The following is a 13,693-nucleotide window of genomic DNA, read 5'->3' as shown; positions in this document are numbered from 1 at the left end:
CCCTGGGTGTCCCTTCCAACTCTTGTTGTTGTTTAGTCGTTTAGTCGTGTCCGACTCTTCATGACCCCATGGACCAGAGCACGCCGGGCACTTCTGTCTTCCACTGCCTCCCGCAGTTTGGTCAAACTTCCAACTCTACAATTCTATTATTCTAGCATCTGTGCCAGACAGTCACCCATACCCTCTAGCTATGCATGCAAAAGAGCTTGACACTCCCCCTGCTAAAAGGACCAGAGACCTGGGGGAGTGCCAAGCTCTTTTTGCTTGAGACAACCCTAGAATGCTGCTGCCAGCCAGTGTAGGCAGCAGTGGGCTACATGGATAAACAGGTTGAAGACAGCCTTCCTAATGCATTAAGACAGATTAAGACAGCCTTCCTAATGCATTTGATAGACACTTCAAGCGCCTTTGAGTAATAATAATAATAATAATAATAATAATAATAATAATAATAATAATTTAAAAATCTGGGGGGGGGTATCAATAAAGGCAACTCTGGGAAGAAATGCAGCATTTCCTGATGGCAGGAACTGATACTTTTTGTAGGAAGAAATATTACCATATTATGACATTATAATAGTAGTAACAAATAATAATTAATGTACCTGTGGGCTGAGGATTAAGGGAGTGTGTTCCTGGAGATTCCCCCAATGACAAAACCAAAACATCAACACTACCATTTTGTGTGACATTTTTTATTTTTAATCAAGGATCAGCTTTTACAGGGGTGGGTTAGAGGTGAAAGATGCTCATGGCTGAACAGGGAACAGGTGCTACGTCAGTGCTGGAGAAGTCAAGGATTCAGACGGGTCAGAAAATGGGGCTTCCTTGCTCGAAGCAAAACCTGGATTTTCAGCCTAGGAGCTTGAAAAGGAAAGGGTGTGTGTATGCCACATATTTCTGCATTCTGGATATAATCCCAACCACCAACCACCAGATTTAGAAGTCTCAATCCCCCTTGGTGGTATCCAAGCAAGCTCAGCCCTCTTCTGGGTGCAAACTACACACAACTGTATTTGTTGACACACCATGACCACGGAACTCCCTGCCACCAGATGTGGCTCTATTCGCTTTAAAAGGAGACAAGACAAATTCAGATTCAGATCTATCAAGAGAGCATCCTTGTTCAGAAACAGTATCCTTCTGAGCAGCCCCTGCTGAGGACAAGCAGCTGAGCGCAACTATCACATCCATGCCCAGCTCGTGAGAAAACAGGAGACTGGGCCCTTGGCCTGAATCAGCAGCAGGGCAGTCATTGCGTCCTGAAGAACTACCATGGCTGATCATCAGGCCAACCTTCTGTGGGCCTTCCAGAAGCTAACCTGCAGCCCCACAGATGCTCCCAAACAACGAAGGCCTCTCTTGCTCCTTTGAAATCTCTTCCATGCCTCTTCTCTCCCTCCCTCCCTCCCTCCCTCTCTTTCTCTCTCTCTTTATCATCTAAGAAAGCACAGAGTTAAACTATGGAGGCACTGATGGCCACCAACGTTGAGAGATTTAGAAGAGGATTGGACAAACTCATGGAGGAGAGAACTATCGCTGGCTACCAGACATGATGGCTATGATCCGCCTCTGCGGTCGGAGGCAGCCATGCTTCTGAATACCAGTGGCTGGAAACCCAGAAGAGGAGAGGGCTCTTGTGCTCAAATCCTACTTGCGGGTTTCCTACAATATGCATCCGACCGGCCACTGTGAGAACAGCATGCTGGACTAGATGGGCCATTGGTCTGATCCATCAGGCTCGGCACTTGTTGCTCAAGACAGTGGCCTAGCTCACACATAACACACATATTATGTCTGACAAACCATGCTTTGGAGAGCCCTGTACACTCCTTCCCCAGCAATTGACACACATGCGCTGTCAGGGTTTATGAGGAAAGGCCTCAGGACAGACACGTATGAGCCCCACCCTCTTGATTTCTAGAAATGTAACACTGCCCACCGCCTGCCTCTCCCACGAGCCACAGAGTAAAAAGCAACTCACCTACACATCGTCCGTCATGCAAAGATCTGTCCGGAGAGAAGGCAAGGAGAGGGATCAGGGAGTGATCTAAAGGCATTCGAGGGTGGCAAGGGTGTGTGTGCTGCATGCTGGTGAGCAAAGGGTTGCTTTGCTACCCAGGGCACAGTCCTGTGTAGCCACCAAATCACAGCTCTGGAACAAGGGCACCCAGAGGTCTTCTAGTCCAACCTTGGCCACACACATACCACTAGGCAAGCCTATCACACTCTTGCATTCCCTACTCACTAACCCCCCCCCACCCCACAATGCAATTCAGAGTGTCCGGCTGCAAGAGACCAAACGTGGCTTATTAACCATTAATCTATGTCTAGATGCAAACTCCCCTCTGTTGCTCACACTGGGAATATGGGATGCATGACACATAAGGCCAGATATCCTTGATTTTTAATTTCAGCAGGAAACTTGTTTATGCCTGTTGGGGCTTTTCAAAAAATCAGTTGAGCACTTTGATTTGTTGTAGCATAAGTTGGCATGAAGCCCCATCATTCATTGATTTTTTGCCAGCTCTAAGACTGCTGCACATTTCTGATGTTTCTAAAAAGCTGTGTTCAAATGGCGTTTCGTATTTTGGGGAAGATTTTTCTGAGTTCCGTATTTGTACAGGTCATGGAGATCTTTTTCTTAAAAAGGCATGTGATCAATGTATTAAATCAATGGGAAGGGAAAGAAAACAAAGCAAACTGCTGAGATTATATGTTTTGGCAGCCAGAGCTTAAGAGTGAAGGGAACACAGTGGATGTAGCCTACCTTGATTTCAGCAAGGCATTTGACAAGGTGCCCCATGATATTCTTGTAAAGAAGCTGGTAAAATGCGGTCTTGACTATGCTACCACTCAGTGGATTTGTAACTGGCTGACTGACCGAACCCAAAGGGTGCTCATCAATGGTTCCTCTTCATCCTGGATGGAGAAGAGTGACTAGTGGGGTGCCACAGGGTTCTGTCTTGGGCCCGGTCTTATTCAACATCTTTATCAACGACTTGGATGATGGACTCAAGGGCATCCTGATCAAATTTGCAGATGACACCAAATTGGGAGGGGTGGCTAACACCCCAGAGGACAGGATCACACTTCAAAACGACCTTGACAGATTAGAGAACTGGGCCAAAACAAACAAGATGAATTTTAACAGGGAGAAATGTAAAGTATTGCACTTGGGCAAAAAAATAAAAAAAATGAGAGGCACAAATACAAGATGGGTGACACCTGGCTTGAGAGCAGTACATGTGAAAAGGATCTAGGAGTCTTGGTTGACCACAAACTTGACATGAGCCAACAGTGTGACACGGCATCTTAAAAAGCCAATGCAATTCTGGGCTGCATCAATAGGAGTACAGCATCTAGATCAAGGGAAGTAATAGTGCCACTGAATTCTGCTCTGGTCAGACCTCACCTGGAGTACTGTGTCCAGTTCTGGGCACCACAGTTCAAGAAGGACACTGACAAACTGGAACGTGTCCAGAGGAGGGCAACCAAAATGGTCAAAGGCCTGGAAACGATGCCTTATGAGGAACAGCTAAGGGAGCTGGGCATGTTTAGCCTGGAGAAGAGGAGGTTAAGGGGTGATATGATAGCCATGTTCAAATATATAAAAGGATAGAGGAAGGAGAAAGGTTGTTTTCTGCTGCTCCAGAGAAGCGGACACGGAGCAATGGATCCAAACTACAAGAAAGAAGATTCCACGTAAACATTAGGAAGAACTTCCCGACAGTAAGAGCTGTTCGACAGTGGAATTTGCTGCCAAGGAGTGTGGTGGAGTCTCCTTCTTTGGAGGCCATTAAGCAGAGGCTTGACAACCATATGTCAGGAGTGCTCTGATGGTGTTTCCTGCTTGTCAGGGGGTTGGACTCGATGGCCCTTGTGGTCTCTTCCAACTCTATGATTCTATGATTCTATTCTATAATTCTATGATTTTGGGTTTCAGAATTCGAAATACAGACAGACCAGGTAGGAACTAGACCTGTCAGGGGACTGCCATCGGAACAGGGAAGGGAAGTTGAGGGGCAGCTGGGTTACAGGGAACCTCCGAAAATCTTGTGAAGCAGTTCCTCTTCCTGTGGTGGGGAAAGCCACACCTCCAGTGGGGAAGAGGGGAAGGGACCAGAGGATGCTGCTGGGAGCCTCAGCATCACTCCTTGCCAAGCTGGCCAGGAGGGAAGCACGCCTCTTCCATCACCCACCTTGCGCAGAGGTGTAAAATGTAAAGAAGGAAGGAAAAGGCTGGGAGTGACTAAGCCATTATGTTGTGGGAGGACCTGGAAACAACCACTCCCAGATTCTGCTAGCAATTCAGGCAGACATGAATTTGTGGTTCTGCACTGTAAATAGTTTTGCACCAAAATAAAACCTGTAAAAGACAGGTTGGAGTCCTGACTGGTTACTCACGAGCAATCACCATTGCCATCTGACGGGACCCCTTTAAACCAAGGATGGGGAACCACACTGCCCTCAAGAAAACTTCTTTGGGGCCGTGTGCCATTGGCGAGGCAAAACTAAGTGCTGCAATGGACTAGACATTACCTACGTCCTAGCCTAGTGGCTGCTCAAGTGGGCAGTGCAAACTTCTGGTGAGTGATTACCTAAGGTGGGGTGCTAAGATTCTCAGGGACACCAGGGGGTGCTGGAGGTGTAAATGACCTTCAGGCTTTGAAACAGGTGCTATCGCTCGATCAAACATCATTTCAATTGCATTAATTAAACTAAATAGTCTTAAGTGGATTTTGAATCAATGCACAATCAATGGCTACTGCTCTAAATGTCATGGCCCTACTATCTTGCTTAGTGTACCTCCTCCACGAGAGGCAGCAACATGAGAACGGGGCCTTTTCTGCAGTGGCTCCCCATTTGTGGAATATTCTCCCCAGGGAGGCTCACCTGGAGCCTTCATTATACACCTTTAGGTGCCAAGTGAAAAAGTTCCTTTTCAACAAGGCCTTGGGCTGATTAACGCTCTATTTACGTTTAAATGTGTTTTTTTGGGGGGGTTGTTGTTCCGTTGTTAGCGTTTTAATTATTTACTTGTTCTTTTACTTTGTATTTTTCTCTTGTGAACCACCCAGAGGTCTTGTGCTGAATGCCGGTATATAAATCTAATAGATAAATGAAAATGAAAAATAGTGTGTTGTACAAAGCACTATTCCAAATAATGCCTTTTCTTAGGATAGGATGGGGGCACTGGGATGGGTTTTTATGGTACCAAGGGGAAGGGGCCTGAAAACTGTTTATGAATTGCTGCCCTCTGTCCAAGCAAGCAGGAGGCAGGTGAACCCATGATAAACCCCACATGGCAATCCCTAGAGGAAGAAAAATGAGGCCTGTCCGGCTCTCGCTCCCAGTTCTCCCACTTACCAGTGCTGGGCAAGAAGAGGATGTCCTCATTACCAAGTCCCTCTGCCAAGGCCAGCTGGGTGAACTTCTCCCGCAGTTCGGGACTCAGCTCCTTGCTTCTACCTGCCACCAGAAACACAAAGCGCTGTTGAGCAAGGAGAGTTGCTAGAGCACAAGACTTTTCATCTCAGGGTGTGGGTTCGAGTCCCATGTTGGGCAAAAGGATTCCTGCCCTGCAGGGGTTGCACTAGATGGTCCTCACGGTCCCTTCCTACTCTCCAGCTCTCCTGCCACCCAATCTATCTGGTGCAATAAAACCCAGGCTCCCCAGTCCTCTGTCCCCAAGGGGAACAGCGCAAGCCAGAAGGGCAGGGGTGGTGGAGCAGAAGGGAGGAAGGCTGCCCCCTGGTGGCAGAGCAGTGGGAGGAACAGACGTACCATACAGTGTTACCATTGTCAACTTCTTCATGTTTTGCTCCTTGGCATACAGCAAGGCGTACTCATCATAGTTGGTCTCCACCACACGGACGTCATGGCGGTTTCCAGAGCCTGGCATCGAAGGAGGCAAGAGAAGAATTGAAATGGAGCCAGCAAGGAGACACAGTCACACACCCACACCCCATCACTGCCAGACACTGGCTTTGCACACCACGCAAATGATTCCTGGACAAGATGAATCTCGGGGTCCCTTCCAACTCTACAATTCTATATATATATATATATATATATATATATATATATATATATATATATATGCTTTCGTAGATTTTCACGGGTACAGGAATGCAGGTTTTGGTGTCCTCGGGTGTCTTCCCGTGTAAAAGTTGGGGTGTCTAGGCGACGTTTCGACGAGGTCTCACTCGTCATCTTCAGGCTGGTGCTTTCGGCTTCTTGTTACTGGAACAGAGCGGGATCTCAATGTTTGAGTTCCTATAAATACTGTAGAGGGGGTGTGGTGTCTAGCCTCCAATGTTCTGGGCAGAGAGGAAGTTCCCAGGCTAGTGTGCCTTTTCTTCTTTTGTTCCTTAATTACTTAAGGAACAAAAGAAGAAAAGGCACACTAGCCTGGGAACTTCCTCTCTGCCCAGAACATTGGAGGCTAGACACCACACCCCCTCTACAGTATTTATAGGAACTCAAACATTGAGATCCCGCTCTGTTCCAGTAACAAGAAGCCGAAAGCACCAGCCTGAAGATGACGAGTGAGACCTCGTCGAAACGTCGCCTAGACACCCCAACTTTTACACGGGAAGACACCCGAGGACACCAAAACCTGCATATATATATATATATATATATATAATGTTTATTAAAATTTCAAAAGATTACAAAAAGAAAGAGAGAAACAGAAAATACAAAATACAGAAAAAAATAAAATAAAAACAATTAAAAACAAATCCATCTTTCTGTGTCTTACCTTTCATTTACTTGTTTCCTTGACCTCCTCACACCTCCCTTTTTTGTATTCTAGTTCAATTGGTTATTTCAGCAAATCCTTTCCATCCTTGTTTTTATCTTACTAATTTATCTTAATATATTGTAACTTTACATTCTGACCTGTTAACAATCCATTATTACTTAACCCTTTATAGCATTACTGCTAAAGCCACATAACTTCATTCCAGCATCCTTCTAGCCTTCCTTAATTTTACAGTGTTTCCGTAGATAGTCTTTAAATTTCTTCCAGTCTTCTTCTACTGACTCTTCTCCCTGGTCTTGGATTCTGCCAGTCATTTCCGCCAGTTCCATGTAATCCATCACCTTCATCTGCCATTCTTCCCGGGTGGGTAAATCTTGTGTCTTCCAATACTTCGCTATAAGTATTCTTGCTGCTGTTGTTGCATACATAAAAAGAGTTCTTTCCTTCTTTGGCACTAATTGGCCGACCATGCCCAGGAGAAAGGCCTCTGGTTTCTTCAGGAAGGTATATTTAAATACCTTTTTCATTTCATTATAGATCATCTCCCAGAAAGCCTTAATCTTTGGGCATGTCCACCAAAGGTGAAAGAATGTACCTTCAGTCTCTTTACATTTCCAGCATTTATTATCAGGCAAATGATATATTTTTGCAAGCTTGACTGGTGTCATTACATGCCGTGAACTTCATACCTGTGGTCCATAACTGTTCCCAGTCAGCCAACATAATGTTGTGCCCAACATCTTGAGCCCATTTAATCATAGCAGATTTCACTGTTTCATCCTGAGTATTCCATTTCAGCAGCAAATTATACATTCTTGACAAAGTCTTAGTTTTGGGGTCTAACAGTTCTGTTTCCAATTTTGATTTTTCCACCTGGAAGCCAATTTTCTTGTCCAAATTGTATGCCTCCATTATTTGATAATAATGAAGCCAATCTCGCACTTTTTTTAGTTTTTCAAATGAAAAATAATGAAGCCAATCTCACACTGTTTTTTAGTTTTTCAAAGCTCTGCAATTTTAATTTATCTCCCTCTTGTTCCAGAATTTCCCAATATTTCAGACATTTGGCCTCCATATTGAGCTTTTTCTGAGCCTTCGCTTCCATCAGTGACAACCACCTTGGGGTTTTGTTTTCCAGTAGGTCCTTATACCAACTCTACAATTCTGTGATATAAATGGTGCTAGCCACTGGCAGGTTGGTTTGGTTTGGCACCCACCCAACCCCCAGCTGCTAGAACCAGTTTCCCTCTCCGTCTGGCAAGGGGTGGCTCTTCCTTGCCCTGCTTGGAAACAACCAGGAGGGATTAAGTCAAAAAGGTGCCAATCTCTTTCCCAACCCATCCCAGACTCACGGTTGCCTGGCTGCTGCCCAGCCAGACGGGAGATAACGTGGCTCTCACTTACGTGGGCTGGTGTATAGGAATCGGCCAGGCTGCTCAGTCCGGACAAAAAGGCTTTTCCTCGTCTCGCACTCGTTGAGCCTAGAGCAGAGAGAGAGCAGGACAGTGATGAAAGAAGGAGAAGCACAGGCAGCCAACTCAGGAAGCCTCCTGGCTTACGGGAACAACCTTCAGGGTTTTGAGTTTGAGAAATCTCAGCTAAAGCATCCCTGACAGATGGCCATTCAACCTCTGCTTAAAAACCTCCAAGGAAGGAGAGTCCATCTCCTTCCAAGGGAGACCGTTCCACCGTTGAACAGCTCTTACTTTCAGAAAATTCTTCCAAATGTTCAGCTCAAATCCTCTGGAGGGCACCAGGTTGACAGAGTCTCGCTTATGCAATGCTCTTGGGTCACATTTATAAACAAGTACATACTGTAAATCTAGGGATGCAGGTGGCACTGTGGGTTAAACCACAGAGCCTAGGGCTTGCCGATCAGAAGGACGGTGGTTCGAATCCCCATGACAGGGTGAGCTCCTGTTGCTCCTGCCAACCTAGCAATTCGAAAGCACGTCAAAGTGCAAGTAGGTCAATAGGTACCGCTCCGGCAGGGAGGTAAAATACATTTCCATGCACTGCTCTGGTTCGCCAGAAGCGGCTTAGTCATGCTGGCCACATGACCAGCTCCCTCAGCCAGTACGCCAGCTCCCTCGGCCAGTAAAGCGAGATGAGCACCGCAACCCCAGAGTTGTCCGTAACTGGACCTAACTGTCAGGGGTCCCTTTACCTTTACCTTTACTGTAAATTTACAGCTGAGTTCCTATAGATGAAGGATTCGAACACAGACCCACAGAGCTGCATACAGCCCTGGTGAAAGGCAACCCATGAATATCCTCATTTTACAGGTGGGGAACACAGAGGCTGAGAGATGAGAGTTCAGTGCAAGGCCAGCCGTGGCAGAGGATTTATTTTATTCTCCTGCTATTGTTGAAATATTGGGAGTGAGAACTCTCCACAGATCAACTGCAAATCAGCCCCCTGGGAGATGCCAGCTTGCTTCTGTCCACATCTGCCCAACATCTGTCTATTGCAGAATCTCTATGGGCTGTCTAAAACAATAATAGCAGCTTCAAGCGGTGCATCATTAACCTGTGGAACTCCCAGTCACAAGGTTTGTGCCCATGGGGTTGGATGGTTTTTCTTTTTAAAGGGTTCTATGGATGCAAGAAGAAGGGTCCATTGCTGCCAACAGTGATCAGTGTTGAAAGCACTATGGAACCTCCATGTCCAAAAGCAGTGTACCCTTAGAAGTCAGTTGCTGGGAGCATGCAACAGGCAAGGGTCATTGCCTCATGCCGTGCTTGGGGACTTCCCCAGGTCATCTGTCTGTCCATATTTGGAAGCAGGAAACTGGGCTGGGTGGATCTTTTGCCTGATCCAGCCTGGCTCTTCTCATTTTGCCCAGCATCCTGTCTCTAGGATCAGTTCAGCATGGAGTGCTTCCAAGCAAGGCAGCTGCAGTCTGCCATCATATCTGGGCATCAGTGTTCCCGTGCTCCAGTGTGGTGTAGTGGTTAAGAGCGGTGGACTTGTAATCTGGTGAATCGGGTTCGCTACCCCACTCCTCCACATGCAGCTGCTGGGTGACCTTGGGCCAGTCACACGTCTCTGAAGTCTCTCAGCCCCACTCACCTCACAGAGTGTTTGTTGTGGGGGAGGAAGGGAAAAGAGAATGTTAGCCGCTTTGAGACTCCTTTGGGTAGTGATAAAGCGGGATATCAAATCCAAATCCTTCTTCTTCTGAACATGGAGGTTCTGCTCCTAGCCTTTTGTGCTGACAAAAGACCCATCCCTCCATTAATCTTGCTCATCCCTGATTTTTGATGCCATTGTAACCAGAGGCCTGTGCAACATCCCACAATATTAATTCCATCTGTCGGGGGGGGGGGCACGCCAGGCCAAGGCTTGGCCGCCCACCTGTGCCTCCTTACTTGGGGTAAGTGGAAGTGACATCCAGGTCCCCGTCCTCCGTGGTCATGACCACCGTGGTACACATCTTCATCACCTGCTTCTTGTCCTTGAACCAGCGGGCGTTGGAGCCCAGGGCGATGCTGTACCATTTCCCTGTGAACTACAAACACAGGGACCGCTTTAGCACAAATGTTTTGCTCTGGAATCTGCTGCCTGGCCAAATGTGTGGGGTGGGTTGGGACGCAATGCCTCGTGGGCTGATGGGAGACCCCAGTTCCCTGATTTATAAACCTTTCCTTATTGCTTGCCAGCCCACTGCACTGCCCTTGGCTCTTCCTCCCTCACACTTGTGCTAAAAACAGTGCAAGCTTCAGAGTAACACAGGGATCTTCCTTGGCCTGGGCATTAAAGATGCAGGGAGAGGAGAGGCATACTGGCACCTCTCTTTGGAGTAGCTTTGCCTAAAGAAGAAGCCTCTTCAGATTTCCCCTCCAACCACCATAAATTAAGACACTTTGGTGGAAAACTCTCTCTTGGAGTTGAGAGCACATAAGCCACACAATTAACAAGGCTAAGTCAGAATTAGCCCTCTTCATCTCTTTGTTGTGCCCCTTGCTGAACACATTTTGGTTGGGAGTGGGTGGGGCACAAACAAAGAGATTATTTCCAGAATTTCAAAACACCTTCCCTATTTATTCCCAGCTTCTGAGATTTGAAAAGCTCTAGCTTCCTGGGTAGAGCAGCTGTTTTGCAATCCCCACTGGAGGCTGGGAGATGCCTCCACTTGAAATCCTGGCTGCTGCCAGCCAGTGTTGACATTACTGGGCTTGCTAGATCAAGGGTCTGACTTGGTCTAAGGCAGCTTCCAAAATTCCTGTACATGCAGATCGTTGGCACAGGCATTGTGTAAAGAGGTAGCGAGTGAGTTTCCTTCTCATTCCTTTTGCACAGCCACTAGCCAGACAATGAGAACATTCTCACATTGGTCATCCTCTCTTCTCGTCCTTCACAGGACTTGGCTTGGAGTTGAAGCATACATTTTTCAATGCCTGGAACATTCCAGCGGAGACACTGAATGACAGGCAGAACGACAAATCTCTCTCCCATGGGGGTCCCTTTGCAAGATCTTAGATCTGAGCTTCTCAGGGTCTAACTGAAGGACAGCCACTGTGGCATAATGGCTAGAGCACCAGACTAGGACCTGGGAGACCAGGATTCAGTTCCCACCCTCAGTCGTGAAGCTCCCTGAGAGTGTAGCCTTGCGCCAGCCGCTGCCTCTCTCAGACTAACCTCCCTCACAGGGTTGCTGTTTGGATTAAATGAGGAGGTGCGTGGGTCATGCACGCCACCTTGACCTCCTGGAGGGAAAGCAGGATGGAAATGCAATAAATGAAATGAAATAAGTCATTTCATTTCAGATTCTGCAAGGGTCCCAGGCAGACGATCCAGGGATGGGGCTTGCTAGGTTTAAGCCAAGCTCCACGCAGACAAGTGAACCCAGCTCTTTGGCCCCTGAGCTGGGGGCAGGGGCGGGGGGGGGGGGAGGCGCGGTTACCTGATCCTGCTGGAAGTCAGGCTGCACAGCCACTTCAGCCTGTACCTGGGACAGGCAGCCCAGGGTCAGGGCAAGGACGCTGAAGAATTGTGTCCGCATTGTGCCTAATGCTCTCCTGCGTCTGCTGCTTGTCTCTATCTGCACAGCCTGTCCAGAAACCCAGGCCAGCTGGCTATTTATTGGCTAGTTGAGCAATGCTTCAGAGTGGGATCATGCTGACCTCTCTTCCCCCCACCCCCACTGATAAAGTCTGTTACACAAAGCAGAAAGAGAGAGAACAGGGAAAGAACATGAGAGGGCGGAACAGCTGCTGCAATTTCCCACCCGCTATTCCCCCTCTGAAATGCTGGCTCCCTACTGTGGCCTGGAGCAGGGAAGGGTTTTGAAGTATTGGGGTCTGGTGCACTCTGCTGGCACGCTGCTTGTGCGTCACCACAGGAAATTTGGTGAATGATAGAGATAAAGGAGAGCAGGCTATAGTTTCTAGCAAAGCAGCAATGACCAGGTCGTCTGCAACAGGCGTCAGAAGAGGTGAAAAGAATCTATTTTTTCCATGTCAACAACAATAGATCACTTGACAGCATGGGAGCAACAAGTTCAGCCAGGGACAGCGTAGGAGAACAGAAAGCATGTCCTATTCGGAGTTCGCCTGTGCCATTACCAAGGGCAGAGCCATCAGTAAAAAAGAATACTGTAAATCAGTGTTGTGAAAAGGCTGATAAGCAACTTGGATCCATTTGGATGTAGGCATGAGCAGAGTTGCCAAGAAACTCACACCCATAAGTTGATACGTGTTGCACAGGGAAAATGTTGGGTTTGCAAGCACGGAGGAGTCTAAACAGCATGCAGAGCTCCAAGGATTAAGGATGGTTAATAATGATGTCAGCCACTTTCTCCACTAACAGAGCAACTGCAGCTATGACATGCAAACAATGGGAAATTGAGCAATCCAAAAGACTGAGTTAAAAAACCTGAAGCAACACCTGATTCTTAGGGCCTTCCTGGAGGCAAGAGCTTGTTTGAGCAAGGCAAAGGCTGCATTTGTACGCCTTCAAGAAAACTGCTACAAGGCGAGAGCAGCTGGAGAAAAAGGGGAAAGGCTTTAGTCTCTACTCCCTGTTTACCAGCTTTCTCAAGATCATAATGTAAAAGCAACAGATAACAGCAAGTTCATACACAAACCTTTAAACAATTGCTTTACTGTGAGTCTAGAGTTGATCAAGCACAGTTCCGAGTGTGCCATAGGGCTGACCTCAGTGTTGCAAAAAGGGCAGGTTCCACCCTCAGATGCTCCTGTAACAACTTGTTCTTCCAAACAGTTTCAAGATCCATTGCCAGTTGCAAGGCCTCCTGGTTGGCGAGGCTCTCCACCTTCTATCCTGGCAAACTGAACTAAAACCGAGTGTGCACATTGAACTTTGGCATCTCTTCAGCCAGCACACCCAATCTGTTCCTTGGGACAAAGGTGGGGGGCAAGGGAAGCTGTGATGGAAAACTACTTCTGTCAGCAGACCTTGCAGCTTGGGTGAATTAGATTGAAGGAATCGCTTATAGTTTTTGTAATTCAGAGGCTTTATTCATGCAGGAATTACTTACAGGATGAGTGGGGGTGAGAGAAAGAAAGCAGCTGATATATTGTCTAGAGAATAGCAAAACAAAATGGCTCAGCTTTTAGGGGCAGAGTTAACTTAGACCAGGCACCCCCAAACTTGGCCCTCCAGATGTTTTGGGACTACAATTCCCATCACCCCTGACCACTGGTCCTTTTAGCTAGGGATGATGGGAGTTGTAGTCCCAAACAGCTGGAGGGCCAGGTTTGGGGGTGCCTGACTTAGACAAACAGCTGGATAGATTGTTGAACTACCAGTGCCCTCATGTGGTTTGAAGCAACACATGCATTAGCTAGAAGTTCAGTGAGAAGGAAATACATTTGCTCTTCTCCTACAGCTTCTTCTCTCTGTAATACCTTCCATGTCCTTGGTCGTACCCAGTTGTTCACAACAACCTTGGCCTCACTG

At 47.3% G+C, this 13,693-nt stretch overlaps 1 protein-coding gene across 2 annotated transcripts; it reads right to left on the bottom strand.

The window, feature by feature from the left end:
• Positions 1-679: 679 nt before the first annotated feature.
• Positions 680-11,881, bottom strand: LOC310845071 (lipocalin-like). 2 transcript variants are annotated; one of them, XM_083739972.1, is made up of 7 exons: positions 11,676-11,881; positions 10,141-10,280; positions 8,174-8,250; positions 5,788-5,898; positions 5,371-5,472; positions 1,985-2,010; positions 680-857 (listed from the first exon to the last, which is right to left on the bottom strand). In XM_083739972.1, the coding sequence occupies exons 1-6, from the start codon at positions 11,772-11,774 to the stop codon at positions 1,985-1,987; spliced, it is 555 nt and encodes a 184-aa protein (XP_083596098.1). In that variant the 5' UTR covers positions 11,775-11,881; the 3' UTR covers positions 680-857. The 2 variants fall into 2 exon arrangements, with proteins under 2 accessions (XP_083596098.1, XP_083596097.1); XM_083739971.1 differs by having other exon boundaries at positions 680-864; positions 11,676-11,875.
• Between the last annotated feature and the right edge of the window lie 1,812 nt (positions 11,882-13,693).

This window comes from Podarcis gaigeae (assembly GCF_964106915.1).
Source record: "Podarcis gaigeae genome assembly, chromosome: 5".
Classification (NCBI taxonomy): Eukaryota; Metazoa; Chordata; class Lepidosauria; order Squamata; family Lacertidae; genus Podarcis; species Podarcis gaigeae.
The sequence above is the reverse complement of the archived record's forward strand: the minus strand, read 5'-3'. Positions and strand labels throughout refer to the sequence as shown.

What these genes read in the sequence shown, in the direction of transcription:
- LOC310845071 (XM_083739972.1), bottom strand. Translation starts at nt 11,774, where the DNA reads ATGCGGACACAATTCTTCAGCGTCCTTGCCCTGACCCTGGGCTGCCTG. An exon ending in CTGACTTCCAGCAGGATCAG is followed by an intron (nt 10,281 to 11,675) that starts GTAACCGCGCCT and finishes CTGTGTTTGTAG; the next exon opens with TTCACAGGGAAATGGTACAG. An exon ending in CCTCTTCTTGCCCAGCACTG is followed by an intron (nt 2,011 to 5,370) that starts GTAAGTGGGAGA and finishes CTCTCCGGACAG; the next exon opens with ATCTTTGCATGACGGACGAT.